The sequence below is a fragment of the Trachurus trachurus genome, assembly GCF_905171665.1.
Source record: "Trachurus trachurus genome assembly, chromosome: 13".
In the NCBI taxonomy this organism is placed as follows: domain Eukaryota; kingdom Metazoa; phylum Chordata; class Actinopteri; order Carangiformes; family Carangidae; genus Trachurus; species Trachurus trachurus.
This window is the reverse complement of record NC_139892.1, coordinates 6,352,945-6,371,237: the sequence shown is the minus strand read 5'-3', so window position 1 is coordinate 6,371,237 and position 18,293 is coordinate 6,352,945. Positions and strand designations below refer to the sequence as shown.

The following is an 18,293-nucleotide window of genomic DNA, read 5'->3' as shown; positions in this document are numbered from 1 at the left end:
CCATCTCACCGGCTCCACGGTCACCTCCTCAATCTCAGACATGATGGTGTAGCAGGTCCTCCTGGACCAGGTTTACCCAGCATGCACCTGTAACCACACACACAGGACAACATAAAAAAAACTCTGTCAATACTGATCGTCCTATATATTTTTATATCTTTTGCATCTCTCTGTATCTTGTTTGTCTTATATTCATTTTTTTTTTACCAGTCCACTACTGTGTGCACTGTATGTGAATATATTTGTATGTACTATGTACTGCTGCTGTGAATTTCCCCACTGTGGGATAAATAAAAGCACACTTTACTTTACCTAATTGTCCACAGTTAAAGGGATAGTTCAACATTTTGGCAAATTGGCCCATTGCCATAATCCCTATAGCCATAGCAGTAGGTTCGTTACCTTTAATTGTCGGTGCAAGCTATTTTTAGAACGGCGGAGCAGAGCCACGAGCTGCTCAGAGCTACGCTACGGAGGCTCATGGGATTTCTTGGTTTCCCTCATCAAACTCATCAAATACACAATCCAACAACTCCACAACGCTCTGGTGGACAAGTTGTGACCTGCACATTCACCACACTATGAGATTATAACACAACGTTACCAGACAGAGTTGTTTTAGAGGGAAATACAGAGACTGCTTGATGAAAAACTGGGAAATTCATGCAAAACTGCTGATGCGCGTTGCCTTCAAGGACAGTTTTTCATCAAGCAGTCTCTGTATTTCCCTCTAAAACAACTCTGTCTGGTAACGTTGTGTTATTATCTCATAGCGTGGTGAATGTGCAGGTCACTACTTGTCCACAAAAGCGTTTTGGAGTTGTTGGATTGTGTATTTGATGAGTTTGATGAGGAAAATAAAGAAATTCTATTAGCCATCATAATGTAGCTCTGAGCACCTGCCGCTCCGCTCTGCCGTTCTAAAAATAGCTTGCACCGACAATTAAAGGTAACGAACCTGTTGCTATTATGACTATAGCGATTATGGCAATGGGCCAATTTGCCAAAAATGTTGAACTATCCCTTTAAGAGATGTAAACATTTGTTTTCATGTGTCACTCACCTGGACGGCCGAGGCCTCAGAGAGAACGTCCTGCAGGTTGTTGTCACCTGCAGACATCCTGTCCTCCAGCAGACAAACTCCTTCAGTCCAGTTCTGCTGCGATTCTCCATTTTTATTTCAAATTCAAACATTTAAATTTGAATCTTTAGAGATAGAACTGACGACGGATTCACTGTTCCATCCACAGAGACATGATGGAGACATGGGAGTTTGGGCCAAACATCAGTGAAGAAGTTTGAATTGATGTTGGTTTTCTGTAAGAATCTGACCTTCACCTCGCTCCTGAGGTTCTCACTTTGATTCAGTGGAGGACAGTTTACTGATATTTAGCTCCTCATTCACTTTATAACGTTTGTAGTGCATGAGCAGCTCTGCAAACTGTAATTCTGACAGGAATAAAGAAACAAACTCTTTTAAAATCATGATCAATAATCTCTAAACATTGTCAGTAGTTGGTCCTCACCACTAGCCTACTAAAACCAGTCATGGTTTTTATATTATATTATATAATTGTTATTTCTGAGTGTTGATTCACTCATGGGGCAGAATAAAACTGGATGTAGGATTTTTTATTCAGTTTTTCTCTTTTATAGTCGTCGCAGATGGATAAATAGTCTGCACACCTGTTGTTTTATCATATTATTGCTATATGGATCAAATAAAACGGATGCTTTTGTTCCATTCAACCCCTTTGAACACACAGTGAAGCCAAACACCACACAGAATGACAGAATTTATAAATATAATGAATATAATGAATGATAATTAAAAAAAACACATCTTTATCCTTTAAAATATTTAATTATAAACCAAAAAACAAATGTTGTTTTCAACATAGAGGAACTTTAAATTAATTTCTGCAGGTTTGTGGATATGTTCAGATGATAAATGAACAACATGGCTTCTTCCTGTGTGTCCTTCACATGGCTCTCTCCACTCTGCTGCTCCAACTCACATTTACCTGGACTGGATGTGTTCATTGAAAAGAAGCATTATATGGTATGCATGTTTTTTATACCCCAGTAAATTAATAAGTTTATGTTTTATTTTTTTCCTGAATTAATTTGTGGATGAGGAATGGTGAATTTGTAAAAGTTTTGTTCACATTGCTTTGGTTTTTCAGGATTTTATGACATTATCAGAAATATGCTGATTCACATTTGTGCAGAGAAATCAATGTTTTCTTGTAAACAAATAAAAGGTGTAGGTACATTCAGTGTCACTCATGAAAATGCACTGAGTGTAAAGTGATCTGGCAAAAGTCAAGACCCACTGAGAAAAAAATAAAATTATGAAAGGTAAAAACCACCTGTAAAACTCATTGATCTACAGATTCATTCACAGAAACTAAAAATGTAATAAAAATAGTTGTTTTACATGAGCAATGTTTGAAAACTAGGCTATCAAAGTAAGATAAATGCTAACTAGCTCTAGCCTCATATTTAGTGCCCAGAGTGGCGTTGATCAAACTCCCAGCAACAATGTGAATAAACATATTTTACAAATGTGATAAAAATACTGTGAAATGCTACGTGAGAACAGGACGTTAGCATGAAGCTATACTGAGTTTTTACATAAGAAGAGTTTCGATGTTTGAACTGTGGATCAGTCTGAATTAACACATTGAAATTTCCTTTTAATCAAAACAAGTCTACTTGAGTCTTTCTGTCTTTGTTTTAAGGGATAAATGATCATGATTGTACTTTAAAACTGCACAACTGAAGTGATTTAAGGTGACAGACTGAATGTTTGGCCTTTCTAAACATCTAAAATGACAAATAAAGACTGCATGTGTTTCCTCATTCATACAATAGTATTTGTGTAGTCTGAACATCTCAATTTGGGCTGTCTAACCCTTTAATTTACAGGTCACTAATTACATGATAATGTCAAGAAATAGGCTAGAAATAACGGTCAATTTCATAGTAATGTTGAGCCAAGAAATGACAATTGATAGATCATAGAAATAGCCCAAAAATATTGGTCAATTGCAACGACTTGGTGGGGAAAAAGCAGGAAAAGCATGTGTAATCTTTTGCCTTTATTGAAAAACATGACATGAAATTGACTGTTATTTCTAGGCTATTTTTTCCACATTACCATGCCATTACTTGTTGTTTCTTGGCTATTTCTTGACATTATCACGTAATTAACAGCCTGTAAATTAAAGGGTTACCAAAATTGTGTGCATCTAGACGTCGGCTGAACCAGGGCAAATTATTTGGATGTTTAAAGGGACATTGTGTAACTTCTCCTGTTATCTATTCACGAAAATCGATTATTTGGTTCAAAAGTCTGTTTTTCATTAATCAGTAACCCCCCCCATCAACAAAGTGAAGTGTTCCTTTCAGCTCTGAATTAGCCGTTCATATCATTCATATCTACATGGAGCGGGTAAGCTCGGTGCTGCTGCCATGTGGTGTCGCCATGTTTTTACATTCAGTGGCAGCGTGACGGTAGGAAACCACGGAAACTCAGCGGAGACACCGGAGCTGTCGGCTCAGGTGGAGGTGGCGTCTGTGAAAAGTCACCGCGGTAACGCAGTGAGGAGGAATGGAGCGTTACAGTGATGCTGCATTCACCTGCAGTCGGACAGACGGCCGTCGCTAACAAACCAGATGTCATTTTAGTCACAGAAGTCCAGAGAAAGCCGGTAAAACGTGGGTCGGGTAAACAATACAACATCGCCGTGACAACATATTGTCACATGTATGTATTGTTTTGTCTCATGCTGACGTCTGCCCAATTTCACGTGAATGCAGCATGAAAAATACGAGTGAGTTGCTTGCGATATACAACCGCAACGCTAGATGGGAGTAATTCCTACACAATGTACCTTTAAAATTTTTATATTTTTTACTTATGGTTTGTTATTATGGTCTGTTGTTGGTGGTGACGATCCCCCTCTGCTAACAGCCACATGATTTAATGTGAGCTGACAAGACAGGGGCGAAAAAACCTCTAAAACATCTGACAGGAAGTTCAGATTTTCAGAATAAAAAGTAAAAAATGTTTTACAATAAAATGAAAAACATGCAGATGTTAGGAAGCTGAGGTTGACCGGTGTGATGCAGCAGATGGAGCTCACTCCTCCGTCTTCTTCTTCTTCTTCTTCCTCTGTAGCTACGACTCAGTTGATCAGTTCATCTCTTTAATTCCATGAGGCACTCACAACAACACAGTCACTCAATCAACACAACAGTTTTCAAAGCTGCAAAAACACACGTCAACACCTGAGATAAATTCTTACATGCTGTTAAAAGCGATGATCCTCTTTTATTATTTTTACTATTATTATTATTATCATCATATATATTTTTTTGCTTTGTAACATCTGAAAGAAATGTTTATAAATAAATAGAAATAAAATTGGAAGACTATTTTTTTTTTTTTATATCTCTCCAAAATATGATTATTTACAGCTACTCTGAACCCCTGAACAACATATCACGATACACAGACTCTGAACGTCGCTGGACCAGAATCAAGAAGCTACTGTATGATTGTCAATAGTGCAGGTTGTGCTGTTACAGTTGCAGATGTTAGATTTGTGACACAGCTGTACTGTATATAAATGTGCTACATGTGGCGCCGGATTGGAGACGACAGGAGACGTGATGATTGGTCGACGTCCTCGTCCCCCTCGGTTACTGAAGCAGGACAAAACGTGGCGTATATGGGTTATGTAATACTCTGATTATTACAGATTCTGAACACTCGACGGTCTCAGTCGATTTTGTGAAATGAGCACAAACGTTTTGATAATTCAACCTGAAACTGTTGCTGCTAGTTCAAAGTGAAACCAGGAAATAAAACGACTGGATGAATGAACGATGGTCAAACTGTTTTGAAAAGCAAAAAAATCAAAAGTATAACTCTTTCCTAACACTTAACTTTTTAAATTAAATTCAATGAATAAAAAAAAAAAAAAAATCAACACAGGCTAATTGTAGGCCTCCACTGCAAAAACTCAAAATCTTTCAAAGAATATTTGTCTTATTTCTTGTCAAAATGTCTCATTTCTAGTCTAATCTCTTTCCACTTAAAATAAGACCCATCACATTAAGAATTAACTTGTTTCTAGATAATTTTCACTTGTTTCAAACACATTTCATTTGAAATAAGTAGAAAAATCTGCCAGTGAAAGCAAGTTTTCCGTGTTTGTAATAAGAAAGAAAAACTTGCTCCACTATCAGATTCTTCTACTTATTTCAAGTGAAAATATGCTTGAAAGAAGTAAAAAGTGTCCAAAAACAAGCTACTTTTTATGTGAAGAGTCTTATTTTAAAGCAGATATCAGCTTCACGGCCGTTTCGGCTAATGCTGCGTTCAAGGCAGGCTTTTGAAACCGTAAGTTACAGCTTCAAGTCACAACTACGACTTGGTAGCGTTCCAGGTAACCCGTAGCTCGTGTTTTTACCATCCTGTTGTCTGTGAAAGTTCCCTATAACGGCCACTCGTAACTTCCGACCCGTGAACTCGTACCAGATCGAACTGGTATGACTTCACAGGAAGGAAAAACACAAAGTACGAGTTTCTTTGAACGCACCATGAGTTAGCAGCCCCCGCCCTTGTCAGGCATCAATTGGTCCTCGTGCTACGTCACCACATTCACGCGCATCCCTTGGCTGCACACACAGCCCTTCATGCCGTTCTCTCTCCTCATTGGATAACACTTGTATCCCACAAGGAAAATTTTCTCCTCGGGTTACAGCAGAGCAGAGTGACGGAGAGACTCGTGTTTAGGCTGAAATACTTCATGTAAGTGATTGCTGACGGAAAATAGGACTATTTAGGACTTATATTAACAAAAACATTCCACTGATATCTGCTTTAAGTATAATGAGATTAGTTTTGACATGAAATTAGACATTTTGACAAGAAATAAGACAAATATTCTTGGTAAGATTTAGAGTTTTTGCAGTGTCCTTTTTAAAAGCCAATAATCATGAAACCCAATATTGGTTCTCTTGGTTCTTGGCCCCGGTCTGGTCCAGGTTCTGGCCGTCCTCCTTCATTTCTGACAAACAGATGGAAGATTTTCTGTGTTTGCGTCAGAGTTGGTTCAAATGTGGAAGCAGCATCTGACAGTCGTGTTGTTGTAGTATTATTTGGGCCAGATTGAGGCCTGAACTGAGCCGGAGGAAAACAAGCACGTGGTGAAACACAAACACAACCTGAGCCTTCTGAGATAAAAGCTAAAAACTGAACACGCTCTGTTTTCCTTCAGCCGACGCAGAGCTGATGCTCATTTCACAGAAACCTCCTGAGACCGGACTTTGACAAGATTAAAGCATGGTTGAGCTGAATGTCAGTGAACGCATCCAACGGCCCCAACCGGCCCCTCCCTCACAAAAAAATAAAATAAAATAATAATAATAACGCAATGAGTTTCGATGAGTCACTGATGAAACCAGTTCACAGACTGGGACTCGACTCCACAGGCTGATGGAGTCCGCTGGTCTCTGGACGGTGCTGCTGCAGTCTGTGGGGGAGGGGGCATGGGGGGGGGGTTCAGATCAGGCCGACATCATTCTTGCAGCAGCGCCTCCCTCCAGTCGAAGGTGTGGTTTGGTCCATGTGTGAGGGGGAGGATGGGAGGGTCCACTAACTGCCACACCCCCGTGTCGCCCTGCTCCTCACAGGAACAGAAGCCCAGGTAGGGGATCTGCAGGGGGGGAGGGGGGCAGATCATGAGTTAGAGCTTCAGACATTAAAGCAGAAGTAAGTGATATATTTGTGTTAACATAAGTCTTAAATAGTTATATCTTCCGACAGCAATCACTTACAGTGGGTACTAGTTTCATTTGGACGGTTTCACGCGAGATTCACGCGTGAGTCACGGGAGGCTCACGCGGATTTTTTGTGGAGGAGTAATTGTGTTTTCACCAGAAGCTGCAATGTGCCCAAACAACCGCCAGGTGGCATCTGTGAGCAGCAGATCGCCTCCATAAGAGAGCAGCACGGAGCAGTGCAGGAATGGGGAATGCAATATAATAATAATACAGTATAGTTTTTCAATGAGAAAAATGTAACGACGGCAGCTATACGTCTCACTCTCTTTTATCGATCCTCTTGTCAGCTCCAAACACACCCATCTGCACCGCGATTACGGACCACAGCGTGGTTTTCTACACAGCAGTTAATTAACTCAGTGGGCGATGCTGCCGGTGTGTTTTTAAAATGAGCCAACTACTGTACAGTAGTGTTCATCCCCCACCTTGTTTGACTGAGAGTGTAGCTGGATGATTTCTCATGAATGAACGAATGCAACTAGAATCGAATGCAACTGTAATCCAAGAGGCTTCAGCCTCTTGGATTACAAGTTAGACAAATTAGACAAGTTAGACAAATAACCAAGTCCAGTTGCATTCGATTTAAATTTCCTTGAGATAACTATGACCGGGAGTCCGGGACAAATGAGAATATTCACAGGCTTAGTGCATGTGCACACGCCGGCCGGAGATCGACTCGCAACAATGTAGCTTTCCCTCGATTAAAGTAGTTCTGTCATCTCCCACTTTGTACCGGATAAGAGACAGCACCCGACAGATATGCTAAATGTTTGGATGCAACAAAGTCACTGTTAACAAAATCAGCATCTAATCTGTCCCTTCAAGAGCAGCTGCTGACAGATGTGCATTACTGCTCCGCTCGTGAGTCCAGCAGCATCGGGTCCAGGCTGCTGGCACGGACGTAGCGGTCGTGGGCTGTGAGTGGATTGTTACATTCACCAGAACTTGCAGAACTCAAACTACTCAAACTTGGAGCCACCCAGCCCAAAAATATGCAGGGGACCCCCAAAAGGCTGAGAACCACTGATCCTGTTGAACGTAGGCTACTGTAACCACTGTGAAACAATAAAAAAAAAAAACATTGATCTGATTGACCGGCGTAGCGGTCCCTCTCTCCATCCACTCTCTAGCTCTCTCGACCACAGCTGCAAATGAAGTACCTATGGCCTATGAACAGCGCCACTCTCCATTGCAGCAACGTTGTGGTCAAACGTGGAATTACCCCAAAATCTTTTGAGCTGCATCTCAGTACGATGCTTCCACCTAGTGGCTACAATGTGACCTACAATTTCACGTGTTTCATGTTTTCAAATGCCGGTAACGGGACGAGATCGGTCAAAACGGAGGGTTCAAAATTTAAAATTCTATCGTCATGGTTTTCTGTATGTAAAGGGCAACGGGTGTTTTATTTTGTGAAAGTAACCGGAAGTGCGTTGGTCACAACGGCTAGCTTGAGGAGCGCCGAATTCGTCCGAACAAAATTGTAAACAGCTGGTATTTAGACAAATTAACGACACACTGCTGATCTAAACGGCTACTTTCTCGCCTAAAAATGTTTGAAATGTTGATAAAGTGATATATTTACAGAGTTTAGAGCTAAAATGAAATCAGCTTCTGACTGCTGATTTCGGCTCGGGTAGGAGGTAGGCTAACACTACCTATACACTTCCAGTGTTTGAGCTCAGCTAATTACGGGCGATACGGCTCTATCTCCCTTGTTACTGCACGCACAGTCGAAAGGATGGTGTCTATCTGCTGGTCATGGACTCGGGAGTGAGGCAAGACACGAAAAAAAATGTTGGCATATCACTTTAAACATTTGAACAAAGCCGTCTGTTTTTCTTTCATTTATACGAGCGGATGCTTCAGGTCTCTGGAGTTTTCAGAGCTCACGCCCGAGTCTCTGCACATCCAGAGGAAACCAGACGGAGGCGAGGATGGAGGGATGGAGCAGTGAAACCTACAGAAGACAAAGAGGAGAGGTGCAGTGAACCGACCTTTCTGACCACTTGGATGAAGTCCTTGGCGCTCTGCGGGCCGCGGCCCTGCAGCTGCCGCGTACACGCCTCCAGGGACGAAGCGTGGGCGACGATCAACACGTTGTTTCCTACAGAGAGGAAACACAGAGGAGTCAAACCTCTCCTACACACACTCTACAACATGTATCTGTGTGTGTGTGTCTCACCAGTGTTTTTACAGTCCGACAGGATGTCTTTGGTCACCTGGTAACTCCGGCTCATGTAGTTCTCGTAGGACTCAGACACAGTGAGTTTACTGACGGGGATCAGAGGTCTGAAAACAACAAGACAGGGTAAACACAACTGAACACTGTACAAACACACACTGTAAATCTATTTTATTTATTTATTGAGCCTTTATTCAGCCAGGTTAGTCCCATTGAGACTGACAACATGTGACTCCACTTCATCATCATCACTTTTTGGGAAGCAGCAAATGAACTCTTTATAAGATCTGATCAAAATAATCAACAACGTCAGTTCTTTTACAGTAAAGTGAAGCAGAAACAGTCTGATCACATTAACAGAGTATTTATGACGTTTATCAATGACACTGAGACAAGATGTTTACATGTTTACCTGATGGATTAAACACAGATTACACACAGACACTCATTCATGAACTTCAGTTGTTCAGTTATAGACGGATTAAGGCTATAATTTGTTTTTTTCAACTGTCATGTAAATGTACTGAGTTAGTCCGACTAAGACTGGACTTCTCCAACTCCGACGCCCAGATGATGCGTTTGGAAACCGATTTCCTTCTGCATGTTTACACCTAAATCTGACCGAAACTGGACAATGCAACAGTAGAGTTGACACAAAGTGAACAGAGAAGCCACCTGAAGCTGGCCAAAAAAAAAGCACCTGAGCTGTTGTGTTTAAAAAAAAGATGTCCGACCCGACCAGAGTCCTTTGTATTTTCAGCCCAGACCGGGAACTGAAGTTGAGACCTGTAAATTATTATATCCATTTTTTTACTGGAAGAAAGTCGTCTGTATTAACCCGCTGATACGACACGTATCGCCACCTAGTGTTGAGGAGGAGACACCGTCACTTATTAGATTTTCCCTGTTGCATGTGAACTGGGACGAGGACAAAACTCTGAGGAGACGCTTCATTGGAGCTGAGAGCAGAGATCGATGTGGCCGTCTGCATGAAAACGTACTGAGTGTGTGGTCAGTCCACTGCAAAAACTCAAATATCTTACCAAGAATATTTGTCTTATTTCTAGTCAAAATGTCATTTCTAGTCAAAACAAATCTCATTATAAGACTCATCACATAAAAAGTAGCTTGTTTTTAGACACTTTTTACTTCTTTCAAGCAGATTTTCACTTGAAATAAGTAGAAAAATCTGATAGTGGAGCAAGTTTTTCTTTCTTATTACGAGCACAAAACACTTGCTTTCACTGGCAGATTTTTCTACTTATTTCAAGTGAAAAATAGTTTGAAACAAGTGAAAATGATCTAAAAACAAGTTGATTTTTAGGTGATGAGTCTTATTTAAAGTGGAAAGAGATTAGTTGTGACTAGAAATGAGACATTTTGACAAGAAATAAGACAAATATTCTTATAATAATAAGATTTTGAGTTTTTGCAGTCTCTCACCTGTACATCGTGTCCACACTGAAGTGAGCTGCAGCCAGGTCGGAGGGGGGGATCCAGGCCGGCAGCGAGTTCCCAGAAACCCACTTGGTCCATTCAAAGAGGCCGGGCTCCACCCGCACCTTCAGTTTACTGTCCTGCTGCAGACCTGCACACACACACATACACACAACAAACTATAATGAAGAAGAGTTTTACTTAAGTGAGCGTCTCCGTGGTTGGAGTGTGTTTTTACCTTTCAGGATGTTCTGAGCCGTCTGAACGCAGCGCAGGGATGGAGAGCAGTACACAAAGTCTATCACTGTGTTGCTCTCTAACAGGGCCTCACCTGGGTAACACACACACACACACACACACACGTTTCATTAACAACACACTGGACTTCCCCTCAGTCCTCTGAACCACATCACTGACACCCGTCCAGGTGACGTACCGATGACTCGAGCCTGTGTGGACCCAAACACAGTGAGGGGCGTGTCCATGTCGTAGTCTCTCTGCCCCCCCCACAGGGGCAAACTGGGAGGCATGTTCAGGTTGGAGCGCACGTATCTACCTGCAGGAAAACAAAGACACAAACTCCTTTCTTTTTGTTTTTGTTTTCATTTGTCTCATTTATTTAATCAAAATGCAAGAAAATAAAGATAAGTAACTAAAAGACAAACACACCCTCAGATCTACACTCAGAAACGCTGCAGTGGGGATAAGTTAAAGGTACACATCTAGCGTTGTGGTTGTATATCTCAAGCAACTCAATGGTATTTTTCATGCTGCATTCACGTGAAATTGGGCAGACGGACGACAGCCGCTGCAGGTAACGGCATAAACAAGCCTCTATGTAAACAAGTGGTCCTTCAGCATGAGGCAAAACAATACACGTGACAATATGTTGTGTAACGCTCCATCATTCCTCCTCACTGCGTTACCGCGGTAACTTTTCACAGACGCCACCTCGACCTGAGCCGACAGCTCCGGTGTCTCCGCTGAGTTTCCGTGGTTTCCTACCGTCACGCTGCCACTGAACGTAAAAACATGGCGACACCACATGGCAGCCAGCACCGAGCTTACCCGCTCCATGGAGATATGAATGATATGAACGGCTAATTCAGAGCTGAAAGGAACACTTCAGTTTGTTGATGGGGGGGATTACTGAATATTATACAACAAGTAGTTCCGACCAAGCAATCTGATTGGTCAATAAGACATTTAGAACGTGCTCAAATCAGCATTACAGCACGGCTGACTCATCACTGAAAATATTACTTCGCCATGTCATGTTGTTTACACATCTCCATGGCAACATGGATTTTTCCCCCTTTTATTTTCAGAAACGTCATTTATTACTCGTGAAAATAAATCACAAACTACATTGACCTCCTGTAGGTTGTTCCTGACAGCTGCCAAAGTCACATTTATAGAACAATATTTATTATTAATTTTTGTTAATATATTGTAAACTTCCCCGTTACAGCCGAGAGGATTGTCTCCCTCCCATGTGTGTAACGTTACAAAGTCGGAGAGACATGAGTTGTGATCGCGGTGAATATGTTTTTTAAAATATGGCCTGGAGCTGAATATTTCATTGGATAAAACGGAGGTGATTACCTGTATGTTTCTCTCTCTCCCTCTCTCTCGCTTGCGCCTTTTGGGCTTTTAAATAATCTGGCTTTCTCTATCAGCTGTGTGTCGGCGACACGGCGCTATTTACATGCAGAGTTTTCGGTTGTATGTGAAAGGAAAAAAACGGCATCTTTGTTATAACTTGGGCGAGTTTGTGCAGTGTTGATTTAGTTCGGGAAAGTCCGAGACCGCGTTAAGGTTAAAACATGAACGTCAGCTCAGAGTTCACTCATCTGGGACTAGAAAATCATTTGTTGCTAGGTCGTTACTAAGGTTCGGACTATTTGCTGTAGAGGTGAACTAGGTTCCATTACACATAGGAGTCTACTGACGTGACTGATTGTGTTTCAGTTATTAGTCAGACCCCATTTATTTCCATGGAAACGGGAAGCACACTCGCAAAAAACTTTAAATTTTGAGAGCAAAATGTCCGTCAACATGAATATTTATTTAATTATACGCTCTATTTTGTTGGTAATTGTTGTATAATCGCAATATTACCCTCGAGGGTGTGCTTAAATGTAATTTGAGCACTTCGGTGATGCTTGCGGACCTCGGCGCAAGCGCCTCGGTCCTGACCGCATCACCGTCGTGCTCAAATGACGTTAAAGCACACCCTCTCGGGTAATATTGCTTAAATGAAAAACAGACTTTTGAACCAAATAATCGATTTTCATGAATAGATAACAGGAGAAGTTACACAATGTCCCTTTAAGTGACCTTGAAGCTACAATCAGCCCGACATCCCATAACGCTCCTCCTGGATGAACTCACCTTTGCTGTCGGAGCAGAGCGACAGCCAGTGTTTACCAAACACCACGTCCATCCGCTCTCCGTGCCGACACACAAACAAAGTCCGCTTAGACTGTCGAGAGTGACCGGCGCTGATCCGCAGGACCTGCTGCAGGTTGAAACACTTTGATAAATCACAAAGCTTCAAGAAAACGGTCTCCTGCGAGTCTTTAAAGGGATACGCCAACATTTTTTTTTTCCGTGTCTTGCCTCACTCCCGAGTCCATGACAAGGAGATAGACACCATCCTTTCGACTGTGCGTGCAGTAACAAGGGAGATAGAGCCGTATCGCCCGTAATTAGCTTAGCTCAAACGCTGGAAGTGTATAGGTAGTGTTAGCCTGCCTCCACCTAAAGTCATCAGAGAAACTCTTCAGCAACTCTAAACGGAAACCGGCGGGCCGATCTTCGTCTCAGAGCTGACAAAACTCTCCGGTAAGGCATCTTGAGCGGTCAAATGCCGGTAACGGGACGAGATCGGTCAAAACGGAGGGTTCAAGCAAAGACGGTTTATTTTGGTTCAAGCTAGCTACATCAAGGGTAGGTTAGCTTCCTATTTCAAAGTAAAAGCACTTCTATCGTCATGGTTTTCTGTATGTAAAGGGCAATGGGTGTTTTATTTTGTGACAGTAACCGGAAGTGCGTTGGTCACAACGGCTAGCTTGAGTAGCGCCAAATTCGTCCGAACAAAAATTGTAAACAGCTGGTATTTAGACAAATTAACGACACACTGCTGATCTAAACGGCTACTTTCTCACCTAAAAATGTTTGAAATGTTGATAAAGTGATATATTTACAGAGTTTAGAGCTAAAATGAAATCAGCTTCTGACTGCTGATTTCGGCTCGGGTAGGAGGCAGGCTAACACTACCTATACACTTCCAGTGTTTGAGCTAAGCTAATTACGGGCGATACGGCTCTATCTCCTTTGTTACTGCACACACAGTCGAAAGGATGGTGTCTATCTGCTGGTCATGGACTCGGGAGTGAGGCAAGATACGAAAAAAAAAAAGTTGGCGTATCCCTTTAACGTCAGATTTACCTGCATGGGGTGACAGATCAGACTGAGGGTGGGCGTGTCTCCAGGACTCGTGTTGTCGGGGCGTCGACTGTCCAGCAGTCCGTCAAACATCCCTCTGTCCTTACTGCTCTTGTCACTGGGCCCACAGCTGAAGAACGAGTGGGAGCTGAGGAGGAGGAGGAGGAGGAGTCTAATATAAATGGTTTGTGACAGCTCCTGGTGTTGCTTTGTCTGCAGGTGGCTGATCGGAACACCTGGAACAGCTGCAGTGTGATCTCTCTCTGTTCGGCTCCGCAGGCGAATCATGTTTTAGTTTTGGTTTTATGTTGACTCACTACTGATTTTACAGATTTACACTCAGAGGATTTAATTTAGCATTTAAATCAAAAAATATTCCTTATTAGCACTAACTCATGTTGTTGTTCAGGTGCTAAAAACTGCTGCTAAATAAATACTGTAGAAACGCAGTACAGTATTTACTGTATGTATTACATGTAGTTTCAAGTTTCAAGTTTAGTTTATTTGTCAATAGATTAAAAGTACAATGTACAGTTGATGCACTGAAATGCACTAAGCCCTGGCCTCATCTCATCCTCACAACCTAATAAATCAATAAATAATAATAAATACATAGCACACTAAAAAAATACCTATAATAATAAAATAATAATAATAAAAGGCAGCAAAACCACAGAATAAACACACAAACACAAGGTGTGTGGTTGTGAGGTTGTGAGATGTGAGGTTGCCAAGTGTGAGGTTGTGAGATGGTGAGGTTGTGAGGTTGTGTGGTTGTGTGAGATTGTGCGGTTGTGCGGCGCTGTGCTGACCCGTGGAACACCCAGGTGTCGGACTCGTCGGCCAGGCTGACGTAGTTCTCGGGCAGGAGGCCCGACAGCCCGGTGGCCAGCGAGGAGCCGTACACCCAGCCCTCGCTGGTGCTGCTCTGCTCCACCGGGGACATGAAGACAAAGTCCCCGGGGACCAACTCCAGCTCGTCCTCGTTCTGAGGCATGTAGGGATACATCACCCTCAGGGTCTGCACACGGGACACACACACACACAGAGGTCACAACCTTTACAGCACATCATCGACGTCTGATTAATGCAAACAATAATTTAAAAAAACTACCTCGTTGTTGGCGAAGCGGATGTCCCGGGAGAATAAGACAGCCAGCCAATCACAGCCCAGCTTCACCTCGATGCCTTTGGCCAGTTTCTCCAGAGACGGGAGGTGATCGGTGGGGAAGTTGTAGGCCAGAGTGACGTGGAGCTGCTTCTTGTGAGGCTCCACGTGGACCTCTGCAGGAGAGGAAGGAGAAGAAGTGGAGGAGATAAAAAATGATAAGAAATTCATAATCTCATTATTATATTATATTCTTTTTAGAATAATTTATCCAAAATGAACCATCACAAAACACCACCACAGAGTCCTGCCCAGTCAAGGTCCTGTCATGGCCGACTGTCAGATATAAACATGATTGATTGATTGATTGATTGATTGATTGATTGATTGATTGATTGATTGATTGATTGATTGATTGATTGATTGATTGATTGATTGATTGATTGATTGATTGACTGAAGACACCTGGCCAAAGCTATTCTGGGAGCTCCAGTCAGTCATCTAAACCTGTCAAAAGACTGATACCTGCAGGACTGGAGTTTACAGTTTACAGAAAAATCTTATAGCTTCTTTCTGCGACCTGTCATTCAGGAGTTGCATATTTTTTTGTATTAAACTGTGTACATTTTCTTTTTTCAATGTATCCCTTCCAGAAAAACCACATGAACACATGTGATTCATGAAAAATGACATGTGTGCTTTTCACATGGGAATCGTGGTTTTGGCCCAATTTTATATGACTCACATGTGAATTCCCATGTGAACCCATTTTCCACATGTGGTAACATGTTTTACACATAGATAGATAGATAGATAGATAGATAGATAGATAGATAGATAGATAGATAGATAGATAGATAGATAGATAGATAGATAGATAGATAGATAGATTGATTGATTGATTGATTGATTGATTCTTTATTGTGCTATACATGGTTAACACGTGAATTCCCATGTAGAGATCCCAGAGTAGAGATCTCCTCCATGTGCCCAGAGCCTTTACCAGATTAGGCGACATGGCCTTTAGCATTTATGCACCTAAAGAGTGGAATAGTCCACCACATGATCTCAGAAATGCTCCTTCAAAGCCAAACTTAAGACTCTTCTGTTTCGCTGTGCATTTCTTTAAATGTCTTTGTGTGTATGAACTTCTGTGTATCTATCGCTGTTTACTCTTAATATGTTGTCCTATATGTAAAGCACTCTGAACTGCTTCTGCATGATATGGTGCTATATAAATACATTTGAATTGAATTGAATTGAATGTGAAACATGAGGTTCCATGTGATCTCCATGTAACCACATGTTTCACATGGATCTTCACATGTGATTCACATAAAATTGGGCCAAAACCACATGTTTCCCATGTGAAAATAACATAACGTGAAGTTTTTCTGTAAGGGATGAAACAAATAAATAAACTAAACTAAACTAAAGGAGTCAAAAGGTTTAAACCTGCACCAAACACGGTAAAAATTTAATTATTGCTCTCTTAATCTAAATTCTTCACAGAGGAGATGAAGGGACCGGACACCTGAGGCCACTATAAAGACACTGTGAGAAAATTAAAATAATAAACCTCGTAAGAAGTGTAAGAGGCTGCAGTGGAGTCACAACCATCAACGTCTCCAGATCTGATTGTGGTGAGTCGCTGTGAAGCAGAACCATGACTCAGCGTTAACGGCCTCTAATCTGATCTGGCGCTCGGCAGCCTGCAACATCATCAGGCCGTCGCTCTCACTGAGGGATTCAGTAATCTGACCTGAAACCTGTGAATATGAAGCAGTGACGGAGTCTGAACGCTCAACTAGACCCCCAGAGCTGCCTCCAAACCCCCAGGGCATTGTGGGTAGCGGTTCCTACAGTAGTTCCTACCAGGTGCTATTTTGTACACGCCACATAATACAGAAATTAATACTAACACATACATAGAGTTGGAAATGATTCCTTCCTGACTCGTTTGTCTCTATTGCCTTGAGAGCAGACACATCTCTCTCCTGGCAAAAGTTTATCCAGCTTCTGTTACTTATATGTGTTGAACCCACTGTATGCTGGACAAACACCTGAATAAAATACACGAAAAGCCAAATCAAATTAGAAATGCGTAGCCCACTTAGTTTTAATTCACAGACATTCACATTATTTTAAAGGGATAGTTCATTTTGCCATAATCACTATAGTCATAGCAGTAGGTTTGTTACCTTTAATTGTCGGTGCAAGCTATTTTTAGAACGGCGGAGCAGAGCCGCGAGCTGCTCAGAGCTACGCTACGGAGGCTAATGGTATTTCTTGGTTTCCCTCATCAAACTCATCAAATACACAATCCAACAACTCCAAAACGCTCTGGTGGACAAGTTGTGACCTGCACATTCACCACACAGAACGTTACCAGACAGAGTTGTTTTAGAGGGAAATTCATGCAAAACAGCTGATGCGTGTTCCTGACGAGGGCAGTTTTTTGGCAAGCAGTCTCTGCATTTGCCTCGAAAACAACTCTGTCTCATTGTGGAGTTGTTGGATTGTGTATGTGATGAGTTTGATGAGGGAAACCAAGAAATCCCATGAGCCTCCGTAGCGTAGCTCTGAGCAACTCACGGCTCTGCTCCGCTGTTCTAAAAATAGCTTGCACCGACAATTAAAGGACGAGGACGAGGTTTTTAGTCCTTACCCTGAATTTAAATGCTAATTTTAATAATTGAAGATAAAAGTCTAAACTATGTTCACCCTGTCATTAAGGATGAGCCGGTTGTACAAGTGGGTGGGCCCAGGCTCGTTAGGCCACACCCATAACGCCGCGCATGGTTCCTACCTGCCTTCCTCGTGGCCTCTGTGGCGAAGTCGGCTGCGAACTGCTTGAGGACGTCGGCCACCGTCTCCTCCACGAAGAGGCCGATGAAGTTGGAGGAGGTGTAGAGCTCCAGAGGCAGCGGGCTGGGGAACCGACCACGCCACTGCTGTACGGTGGCCTGGAGGGCCTCGCACAGAGCTTCCACTTTATGGTCTGCACACTGGGGAAGAGGGGAGGAGACATTAAAACCTCATCAGACAGGGGAATACTCAACATGTTTGTCTTTATTTAACTGTTAAAATGATGATTATTGGGTTATTTATCAATGTTATTATTACTTATACAGCAAAGAAATGTTTCTTTATCCATTTGAAACTATAAAATATGATTGGTTCATTGTGAAACTGTGTTGAACTATAATGAGACTGTGACAGAGGACGTCAGTAGATAGGGATTGTAGTGATACG

The 18,293-nt window shown here is 42.1% G+C and overlaps 1 protein-coding gene across 1 annotated transcript in view; it reads right to left on the bottom strand.

Moving 5' to 3' along the window:
- Window positions 1-5,980: 5,980 nt before the first annotated feature.
- The window catches only part of ubash3bb (ubiquitin associated and SH3 domain containing Bb), an 83,920-nt gene continuing 71,607 nt past the window's right edge, over window positions 5,981-18,293 (bottom strand). The window contains exons 4-14 of the mRNA XM_083985002.1: window positions 17,848-18,046; window positions 15,045-15,214; window positions 14,743-14,951; window positions 13,934-14,078; window positions 12,875-13,001; window positions 10,917-11,036; window positions 10,719-10,811; window positions 10,487-10,631; window positions 9,044-9,150; window positions 8,856-8,965; window positions 5,981-6,731 (exon numbers count right to left, since the gene is read on the bottom strand). Of these exons, the coding sequence (XP_083841128.1) occupies window positions 6,594-6,731; window positions 8,856-8,965; window positions 9,044-9,150; window positions 10,487-10,631; window positions 10,719-10,811; window positions 10,917-11,036; window positions 12,875-13,001; window positions 13,934-14,078; window positions 14,743-14,951; window positions 15,045-15,214; window positions 17,848-18,046 (1,563 nt within the window). The 3' untranslated portion in view covers window positions 5,981-6,593. The remainder of the gene's footprint in view (window positions 6,732-8,855; window positions 8,966-9,043; window positions 9,151-10,486; window positions 10,632-10,718; window positions 10,812-10,916; window positions 11,037-12,874; window positions 13,002-13,933; window positions 14,079-14,742; window positions 14,952-15,044; window positions 15,215-17,847; window positions 18,047-18,293) is intronic.